The 11,492-nt window shown below is 37.7% G+C and overlaps 1 protein-coding gene across 1 annotated transcript; it reads left to right on the forward strand.

The window, feature by feature from the left end:
- The first annotated feature begins 1,984 nt into the window (after positions 1-1,984).
- LOC116056602 (eosinophil peroxidase-like) lies at positions 1,985-7,453 on the forward strand. The gene is made up of 13 exons (XM_031308799.2): positions 1,985-2,140; positions 2,270-2,338; positions 2,612-2,699; positions 2,861-3,036; positions 3,126-3,258; positions 3,558-3,687; positions 3,859-4,065; positions 4,169-4,520; positions 4,627-4,787; positions 4,936-5,194; positions 5,981-6,151; positions 6,280-6,517; positions 6,700-7,453. Exons 2-13 carry the CDS (start codon positions 2,272-2,274, stop codon positions 6,908-6,910), a joined length of 2,193 nt encoding a protein of 730 aa, XP_031164659.1. The 5' UTR covers positions 1,985-2,140; positions 2,270-2,271; the 3' UTR covers positions 6,911-7,453.
- Positions 7,454-11,492: the final 4,039 nt, after the last annotated feature.

Raw genomic sequence — 11,492 nt, forward strand, 5'->3', positions numbered from 1 at the left:
TCCATTTCGTCACACACTGTTTAAAGATTAGAGTAGAGTAAATTCGTCACTACATTCTGTCTTATGGCTTTTCCAGTTTGACATTTTGGACTTCCTCATGCTTACTTTGTATCACTCCACTCCTGTCTAGACCATTTACCTGGAAAAGATGTACCACTGTTACTGTACTTCCTTGACATAAGAAAGGTTAGGTACTTTTAAAGAAATGAAAATACTTTTCTGTTAGATATTGAGGTCCTTTTTAGAATATGACTGTATTTTGGAATATGGAAAGTGTTATGATAGTTACTTATTGATATCTTCTTTTTATAAGCCTGTTGTTTAATGATCTGGGAACGTTTGACAAATTTGTATGAACTTATTAATATGTTTATTCTTTTGGAAAAACCCACATACTGCTTTCAGTCAGCCTGTGCCCAAACAAAGATACCAACAATAGAGAGGACAGTAATTATGTTGAGTACGGTAACTGAAGCTGAACAAATGACACTCCCATCTTTCCTATAAGTGAGCAAACAAGGATTACCATTAACCAAATTGTTCAAACCTTCCTTATGCATTCCACACATGCACGCACACACACACACACACACGTGACATTATGTGGTTGGGTCTAAGGATGCAGTTACTGTAGATCACCATTTATGTGTTTGTTTATTTACATTTAATATTGGATACCTTCCAAGTAATTGTGTATGTATATATATATATATATATATATATATATATATATATATATATATATATATATATATATATATATTATGTTCATAAACTGTATGTACTATTGTTATGTTAAATATCTTTCTAATTTAGCTGCAGCTCTGCACATTGGCTGTTCTGATAAAACACTAATGTAGCGGGATACCAGCATCAACATAGAAGTTCAAAGGGCTTTACATGAAAAGCCAGTAGGACAAGATACAAATGAAACCCAAGACAAGATAAAATGACACATAACTTGGATTTAACAAGAGTAAAATAAAGATAAAAATTAGCTTTCAAATGATCAAAAAAAATGTTTTTAAATCAATGCAAAAACTATTATGCACTTTAAATGTTCTTCTCTGCATTTAGTAGCAGAGCTCTGGATCAACTGTAACCGATGACTTGATTATCTCCATATGGCTTTCAAATCGTGGGAGGCTTTTGTGTTTTTTTAGCTTTAGTTTAGGAAAAATAATTGTTCTCCTTGAATGACTGAAAAAGTGCGTGATTCAAAGATGCCCAGAAGCCTTCAAACCAGGAAGTTTCTTTTGCCGATGACGCATCTGAGTGGTTCTTAGTGAATGTTTGTTCAGCAAAGATATTTGAGACAATACTTATTATTCATATGCCACTTTCAAAATATCACATTTAAAACAAAATGAAGAGAGTCTTCATAGATTATGGATCAGTTTAAGAAATAAAGAGACTTTTCAGGCTGGAAAAGTGCGTGGTTCAGAGATGCCCAAAGACCTTCAAACCAGGAAGTTTTTTTTCTTTTTTGCAGATGACACATCTGAATGGTTTCTGAATGTTTGTTCCATGACTGACTGGAAAAGTATGTGATTCAAAGATGCCCAGAAGCATTCAAACCAGGAAGTTTTTTTGCAGATGGTACATCTGATTGGTTTCTGAATGTTTGTTCAGCAAAGATATTTGAAGCAATACTTATTATTCATATGTCACTTTTAAAATATCACATTTAAAACAAAATAAATAAATCCAGTGAATTATGGATCAGTTTAAGAAATTAAGAGACTTTTCACGCTATTTGCAAAAAACAGCTGACCATTATCTTATTTTACACATGGAGAAGATGATAGATGCCCCAATGTCCTTCACCAACTCTTCAATAATTCAATATACATATACAAGCTGTTTGCTTGTCTGGGAGGAAAATGTTTTAATGTAAAAGGGAAAAAGTGAAAAGAATTACTTTGCAAATGTAATTAATTGAACCAATTTAATTACCGGCATGTTGGTTGCAAGACAGGTTTTTTTTTCTGCTAAACTACATGCTCATCAATGTGATCAAAGAGGTAGGGAGTTCCTCTTCCTCCAAAAATACTATATATACTGACAACTAATTGTTCTAAAAATCACTGACTCCTGACTGCAGCTGAAGGTTCAACGTGGGACTTCCAAGACATCACAGGTATTAATCCTCTTGTCTAACTTTTTAACTTTGTGGTTAATTGTAGTTCACATTCAGGCAGCCATGCCCTCTGGTATGTTACCCAGCTGATCACTGTGTATATAACAGGACTATGTTTGTCTTTTTCAGAGATGAAGTGGGTTTTCTGCCTGCTATCTGCAGGTCTTTTCCTGTGTTTGCAAAACCATGTGAATGCTGGTGAGTACCTCTGCTGTATACCAAATATAAATAAATGAAACACAGTCGTTTTAAATAGTCTCCTACTACAATTAGTTTTGACATTTAGATAAAAACTAAATACTGTATAGGAATATATGCATATAGTGTATAATATACATTTTACACTTGAAAGAAACCTGCATCATAGCTTTAGAAATCCATTGAATATAACATCAATATAAAGATAGAATAAGAAAATGAAGACGACTTAATCAGAGACCAGACTAACTGAAAGATGTTTTGTGCCTTCAGAACAACATTTGAGCAGGAGTGTCATTGAAAAGGCTGTGCTTGAAGCCAAGGCAACAGTGGATTCAGCTTATGAGTACTCCAGAAAAGTGTGAGTGTAAAACCTGCTGAACTGCTACACAAGTTCTGCAGTGATAGAAAAACAAATGGCAGAACATGAGCATTATGAAATACATACAAACTTCAAGTTGTGCGCCACCAGAAGCAATAACATCTCAGTGCTCATAAATCTGACCTCTCCATACTATACAGGAGCGTTGATCGTGTGAGGAGGAATACAGCAAATCCTTCAGACATCCTGAGGTTGATGAAGCAGCCTGTTGGGCCAACCCGTACTGCTGTGCGTGCTGCTGACTATATGGATAATACTGTTAAACTGATCAAGAGATCTTTGGAAAGACGTGAAAAACGCTCCATAAATGCCACAGGTGTGTATCCAAAATATGTTCTTTTATTTTTCCATACAGGGGGCTTCAAGTCACAATAAATATGTCTATTCTTTGTCTCTGGTAATTAGATCTGATCTCTGACGATGATTTGAAGGTCATTGCTGATCTGACAGGCTGCTCTGCCCAAGTCCGTATCCCTTCCTGCAGGACAACTCCCAATTTGGACAAGTTTCGCACTGGAAGCAGCAACTGCAACAACAAGTGAGGCAGCTGCTAAATAACAAGCTTGATGGGTGGACCATAAAAATAACAACTGACAATTATGTCCACAGCTAATTGACTGTTTAACGTTTTTTAACCTGGGGCCGAACTGAATTTTGCCAAAGATTTTCTTTCTTTCATTTCAGAAATAAAGGTGTTAGAAATGTTAGTGACCGTTGGATTGCTAACATTCTTTGTTGTTGAATTGTCAATTACAGTACATATTGTGCATGGTACTGCACCACTTCATGTGAGACAAAAAGAAAGAATAAAAAAGGATTTATTTTTTTCTTTCCTAGAGAAAACAGCCGCTTAGGATCCTCCAACACACCTTTCGCCCGCTGGCTCCCTGCTGAGTACCAGGATACAATCTCTCTGCCTAAAGGCTGGGACTCTCAGCGAAAAGTCAACAGTTTTCTTCTTCCTTTGGTAATATATACTGTATATAAATATATATTTGTCCTCCTGAGGAGGTGGAAAAAGACAATAGTACTGAACAAAGTATAGAACAGTAACATTTAATCACATCTGCATTAATGCTTAAGCTATTAGCTTGTGCCACTTTCACCAAGGTGCTCACTGTCTACATCCTGTCCACAGGTAAGGGAAGTGTCCAACAGAATTCTGAGCACAGCAAACGCTGATGTAGAGAGCGATCCAAGCTACACTCTTCTGGTGACATTCTTCGCCCAGTGGACTGACCATGACCTTAGCCTTACTCCTCAGTCTCCTGCCATCCGCTCATTCAGTAATGGTATTAACTGTGACCAGGGCTGTGAACGCACAGAGCCCTGCTTTCCCATTCAGGTCAGTGTCATACATTAGACAAGAAAATATGTAAAAAACACACACACACACACACACACACACACATATGCTGGATGCTAATTGCTTTTTGTCATCTAAACAGTTTCCCAGAGACGACCCCCGCGTTGGGGAGCAGTGCATCCCCTTCTTCCGCTCAGCACCAGCTTGTGGTTCTGGAAACACAGGCTACATCTTTGGTGCAAGCAATGTCCGTCAGCAGATAAACTCTCTCACGGCTTACATTGATGCGGGTCAGGTGTACGGTGAAGAGGATATCAAAGCTCGCTTCCTACGCAACCTCACCTCAGATAAGGGTCTGTTGAGGGTCAACACACAGTTCACTGACAACGGCAAGGAGCTCCTGCCCTTCTCCAGCTCGACGACCAACGTATGTGCTACCCGGGCCCGCATTACTAATAACACAAATGCACAGGAGGTGCCCTGCTTTGTGGGTGGTGAGTGGCAGCAAAATGAATGTACAGATGTTCAAAGTGTTAGATTCATTCCAATCATCGTACAGGGCTGACAGCACTTTTTTCCTGATTTTATCTGACTTTTAAGGTGACGAACGCACCAATGAGAATATTGCTCTGATCTCTTTGCACACGCTGTTTGTGCGTGAGCACAACCGTCTGGCACGTGCTCTGGCCAATCTCAATCCTCAGTGGGACGGAGAGAGACTCTACCAGGAAGCACGCAAGATCATGGGAGGATATATGCAGGTTAGAGAGGGACTTAGCTGCATGGATTCCAGAAATGTTGTATTGATAATTGGATGTTATGTTCTCACATGGTTTAATTCAACAATGAATAATAATATGTTATAATAATGGTTTAAAACAATAACTCAGTGTCTTCTCTGTCTGTCAGGTTATCACTTTCAGAGACTACTTACTTCACATTGTTGGTCCAGACATTCTTGCCAAGCAGCTGTCCACCTACCCTGGTTATGATAAAAACGTGGACCCTAGCATCTCCAATGTGTTCGCTACCGCTGCCTACCGATTTGCTCACCTGATGATTCAGCCATTCATGTTTCGCCTTGATGAGCAATACCAGGAACACCCTAAATTCCCCAGCCCATTGCTGCACAAATCCTTCTTCGCACCGTGGAGGGTCATCTTTGAAGGTATAGTCAAGATCTTTAACTTGTTATACTTCACCTTAATGGAAAATCAATTAGTTTTATGTATGTTTTATAGGCTTTAGAAAATCTAGCCTGTTGAAGGAAGACTTTGGCCAATCACAGGTCATTTTAGAGAGATGGCGTTTCTATTGGCTGTTCCACAAATGCAGACCAGAAATCTTCAACAGGGGCTCCGGGACGCATATCCAGCTTGCATATCAATTTAGGTTTAAAGATTAATTGAAAAGACAGGAAACTGTTTTCAAACTGCAATTACACGACACTCAAAGCAGAATTTTGCAGATTCGCCGACTTTGAGATTCAGAAAATCCCACAGAACCAGAGTGTTTGCATATTTAGGCTGTGAAACATGGTTGTTGTGAGTCAACTGTGTGGCAGCCTACTTTAAAATTGTAATCAGAAAGCTGTTTTGCTTGATTTGTTAAATTCTATGATGGCTAAGGAACTTTTTTGCTGACATTTTTTTTCAACTTGTATGTAAGAAGGCTATATGAGATATGCAATAATACAGTCAAAAATATTTTACTTTGGATTAATAAAAGCATGTCAATAAACTATACATGTCTGGCCCTTGAGTTGTGGGTTTCATTTCCCAGTGTGGCCCTTATAGTGAAATTTAGTTTGACGCACCCCTGTAGTAGGACGTCACTGATCAGTCTCTCTCAGTTATAAAAAAACGTTGAAGACTCGCTTTAGACGACATGATTCTCAGTGGGATCAGCAACAGTAACTTAAACTTAAAGTGTTCCTATCTCTTGTGTTCTTCAGGTGGTTTGGACCCAATCATCAGGGGCCTGGTGGGTCGTCAGGCCAAGCTGAACACGCAGAATCACATGATGACTGATGAGCTGAGGGACAGGCTGTTTAAATTTTTCGCTAAGTTGGCGATGGATCTGGCATCCCTCAACATGCAGAGAGGCAGAGACCATGGATTACCTGGTATTACACTCATTTAGTCCTTCTATTTCTTTTCTGTTTTGTATCTTTAGAATATTGTCTGCATCTGAGCCTTTGCAGATCATGCATCATCTTAAAGATGGCTACCTTTTTACCCTGTGTCCCTATAGGCTACAACAAATGGCGTGGGTTCTGTGGGCTGTCACAGCCACGAAATCAGGCAGAGCTGGCAAATGTTCTCAACAACCCCAATCTGGCCAAGAAACTGCTGGATCTCTACAGAACACCTGACAACATCGATGTGTGGTTGGGAGGAGTGGCTGAGCCGTTTGTCCCAGGAGGAAGAGTAGGACCCTTGTTTGCATGCTTGATTTCCACTCAGTTCCAGAGAGTCCGCCAGGGAGACCGGTATGTGACATAACTGACATTGTTAAAGATTTGGAGATATTTGTGTTCCCTGCACCTTTACATTCACTTTTACATTCAAATACATTCAAACACTAACATTGCACTATTGACTGACATGTACTGAAGATGTGGAAATTGCTGTGCTTGCCACACATTTAAAGATGATAAACTTTCAATTTCAGACTTTGGTGGGAGATCAAGGGAGTCTTCACTAAGGCCCAGAGAAAGTCCCTGAAGGACGTATCACTGGCCCGCATCATCTGTGACAACACTGGTGTCACTGATGTACCAAAGAAGCCGTTCCAGTATCAGGCCCGGCCAAAGTCTGGTTACACTAAATGTGATAAAATCCCTGCCTTTGACCTCAGTCCATGGAAGGAGAGAATTGTGTAGGTTCTCACTGCAGCGGTCTGACTAAAGACAGCTACATCTCAGAGCATCTGAGTTTTACGTGACCTTTCTTCATGTTCCTGCTGACCTGCTTGCTTTGTTGTGTGTAATGAAATACTTTTCCTTTACCTCCTTTTTTAATAATGACAGGGCAATTTTTATGTCACATTTCTTTAACTGCTGGAATTAATTGTGATTGCTATGAGTGCTTTAGCTTTCAGTTTAAATGTGATATTTTCTTAGTTCCTTTTAATTTGATTTGTTTCTCTCTTTAAAATGTCATTTTAATGATGATGAAAGTGAACTCTAAAAAAATTATGTGCATTACAAGGCATGTATTTTTCAAAAAAGAAATATGTGGAATATAGTCTTGTTGGTCTTAAGAGTTGACAATTTACATCACATTAAATGAGTGTTACTCAAACAACTATGACTCGGTATTTCATTTTTATAACAATATTTCCAAGATCTCTGGTGAACTGAGCAACACTGGACCAGGAGAAATGTACAGCTGGGGTAAATAACATGTAATAAAAATAATATAATCATTTGATTTTGCTGTGTGTCACAGTTTAAGCTCTTACTTCTTAATCTGCATTATCTTGAAACTTTAAATTAGGAGAAAATGAGCATAGTTTATGATATACTTTATACTTAAAGTGTGCCATTTTGCTTAGGTGAACTCCAAATGTGTTAGCAGTTTAATTTGGTTACCTTTCACCAAATATGAATGAAAATTATGTATATAGTTGATAATAATTTTGGCCAACCAATATCTCAAAGTACTGCATTTAAACACCATTTTATGTATAAAAAGCAGCTTTCTCACCTCATAGTTCCTTATAGGTTTGGTATTATCTGAACTCATATCATTGTCTGTGGCACTTTACTGATTTTTAAAACCTCTTCAGAAATATTCAACTATGTAATCAAAATGAAGCACGTTGTTGTAAAATCTTTTGGCATGGTGTTTATTTTTGAAAATAATCAATGCATGCATGAATGCCTGCCAAATTTAACTTGGTTTCTTTATGCTTTTTTACTGAAGATTTGTGAGGTGAAAACATTTGCTTTTTTCAAAACTTCTGTACTGACTTATTGAAATTCATGGGGAGAGGAATTTAAAAGGCCACCCCAGTGTATCCTGCATACAGTTTGGACACGTGTATTTTCAAATGTTGAACTGTAAGTGACCAAACGTTGTAAGAAACAAAGGCACAGCAATATCTACAGAAATACGATGAGATTTAACGTGCAATAGCCTATTGTTTTGGAGCACGTCACCTAGAAGTGGAACCAAATAAGCTAAAACGACATGGGCCTATTGCTTTGGAAAGCCTTAAGGGAGACACTTACGGCAATCTCCGGTGCTATACTGTCACATATTGCATAATGATAATAACGTCTCCTTGCCGTTGACAGCTACTGCCTAAGCGTCCATATTTTAGAAGTTCGGAGTTTGAGGCTAATATTATGTGTATGGCTTGTTCATGGTTACAGACTGTAATGAGTTAAATTTAGCTGATAAGAAAGTAGGAGAACCGGGACAAATGAAACTGTTTTTAATTAAACGTCATTTACAAAGACATTGTAAAACACTGAAAACTAATATTTTGTCACTAGCAATCTACATCTGTCCTCTGTCAAATACAATTGCATTTTCAGCTCTGAACGAACCGTTCGGGAGTTACTTAAGCAGAAGTCGAACGTACATTTTGTATCATTCGTCCCTCCTGGCCTGGACGAATGATACTGATGAAAGGTACTTCAGATAGGTGTTATTTCAGATAGATTGCTGCAGGGCTATACGTCTTGGTGAATGTATGTTAACAATCATTGCCGTCATCGTGAAGCGCGCATCTCGCGGTTATGGAAATGCATGCACTATGCCATTTATATAACTAGACTAATACATGTTTCAAGTTATATAAGGTTTCTATAGTAGGCCCACAAAATGTTATTCCACTCTGTTCTTATGTGGGTAAGGCCACCGCATACCCAAATAAGTGCCCTTCATAACCCACAGCCCGTCAGTCTCAAGGTTAACATGGCAAAACTCGACCCCCTCCCTGATAGCCCCAAATATATTTACATCTTTCTAAAACCACATTTCCATGTCTCACCTGCATAAAATATAGTATAAACACAGATATGTGTGCAATTACTTAGAATACATGGGGTTTTCATTCGTCCCACCATAGACATTTAGCATTATAGGCTGTTTTGCATCCATTGCAAACAAACATGTGAAAGTCTAGGATTGGAGAGAGCACTAAATGGTCTACTGAATAAGCATGATGTCGAACCTTTAGATGAAAAACACTCTTTAATAATCAAAAAAAAAAAAAAAAAAAAAAAAACCGCTAATGAAGTTTACTTTTGACTATCAAAAATCGTTTATCGCCTGTAACTCCGTGATAAAAGGACGTAACAGGAAGGTATATTTTGGCTGAGCAACGGAGGTTAATATGTTCTATGTTTTATCCAAATGATGTCTGTCTATGGTCGTTGCACTCGGAGAAAACTGGAATGTTCCATTCGCCCCCAGGTTCAATCGTCCCGGTTCGCCCTACAATTCTGTCCAATTAAAACTTTGGGTCGCGCGTGAAAGAAACGTGCGCATAGTTTGATAGATTTGTCTTAAAGATCGTAGCCTAGATAGACCAAAGTAGACATTCTGAATTGTCGAAAGCACACACACACACATAGGCCTGTGTGTGTGTGTGTGTGTGTGTGTGTGTGTGTGTGTGTGTGTGTGTGTGTGTGAGAGAGAGAGAGAGAGAGAGAGAGAGAGAGAGAGAGAGAGAGAGAGAGAGAGAGAGAGAGAGAGACAGTGAGTGTCATGTAACGGGCTTAACTATACACAAAGAACACATTGATAGCCTACCGGAACCCGAGAATCTCGTTTGAAATATGCATATATATTTCATAAATTAATTGACATTATTTCCCTTTTGGTGCAGAAAAGAACATGTGTTTTTTTTGGAAATTGTGAAAAATAAAATATTGTTAGCCTACATAACGAAAGTAAAATTTTCTTGGCAAATAAAATAATGCTTTTCTGTTTTACTGTAGGATTTGGTGTAAGGGGTATTCCATAGGCTATGAATCCAACAAAGGAAGCAAATTTTAGTTTTCGTTGATCAAAAAACTGCAATCCTCTTAACTTTATCAGAATATTTAACAGACATGCACAGCATTTTTATTAAGCCGATTATAAAATGATCTTAGTCACCAAATAGGCTACTGAGATATAAAAGTAAAGCCTATATAAAGCATGCGCTTTGTCTTACAATTCAAATCTCTAGGTACTGATGCCGCAAATGTTTTTATTTTTTTTTTATTTATTTTTTTACAGGCTACTTTATTTTTATTATTATCGCCTAATTATTATTCACTGGGTTTTGCCTTCCATCTTATGTTGTGCATTGTATGCATTTTTTCCATCTTATTTTATCTCGTTTTTGCTATTGTCAAGTGTTTTGTTTTCCATCCTATTTATCAGTAGTAATTATGGTATTCTATCCCTGTTTTATTTTACATTGATTCCCTGTGTTTATGCTCATGTGATTTCCTTATTGTAAAGCACTTTGTACATTATATGGGCATTGTGTATTATACAGCCTCATGTCGATAGGAAAACATGACACTAGATACGCAATAAGGCGTTTCCAGACATTGTTTGCCAAGAACATGTTGCAAATGTTTCCACTCCAAGAAGTTGGCACTTCACACATTTTTTTTCATGATCTTATCTAACCTATTGTAGGTTAGATAAGATAAGACCTAAAGTAGGCCTCTAGGCTATTACATTTGATAGGCGTACATTTTGAAATGCAGAATTTACTCAAAATGTAATTGACAAGCAAACACACAAAGACATAAATGCATGACGAAAAATGAAACAATAAATCATAACGCAAAATGTGTCACTATGTGAGAGACTTTTTTTTCTCTCTCGGATTAACAAAAATGTCGTCCAGTAAGGCCTAGCCGAATTATTGTTCTTCAGTCGGACCTTAACTTTACGACTTTACGAATAATCCTACGCTAATAACAAACACACGAGAAAAAGCATCTAGTCTTCTAAAAACACTGACATTGTATTGGATAAGTTTCCTCTCTGCTCTGTGTTTACGTAATTGGCGCACTCGAAGTTGCTCAACAGGATTGCAGGTACTGCGCGGAAAAGGAACTAGGAAGAAGAAGAAGAAAAATATTTCATTGTTTGAGCAAAATTCCAGTCACAAAATGGGTATCACATGTCGTGCCGTGCAGACTTATAAAAAGCAACAACCATTATGGGCAGTATTGACTTCTGAGAGCTGCAGCTACAGGACATAGAGGACACGAGCTTTGCGCTTTATAGGTTATTTTTCTTTTAGCCTACTATATTTTTACCTTTTCATATTTATTCTTTAGATATAGACAACCTACAGTTAATATAGTATGGTCAATAATAATGTATTAGTTTTGCATATTTACGCTTTGTTTTATATTTTCAGGTATTTGTTTAGGCTAGAAAAAAAAATATTAGTTTAAGTTATTTGACCAGTGCGTTACTTTGGAGAATACTTATAATATA

This window comes from Sander lucioperca, chromosome 2 (genome assembly GCF_008315115.2).
Source record: "Sander lucioperca isolate FBNREF2018 chromosome 2, SLUC_FBN_1.2, whole genome shotgun sequence".
Lineage (NCBI taxonomy): Eukaryota > Metazoa > Chordata > Actinopteri > Perciformes > Percidae > Sander > Sander lucioperca.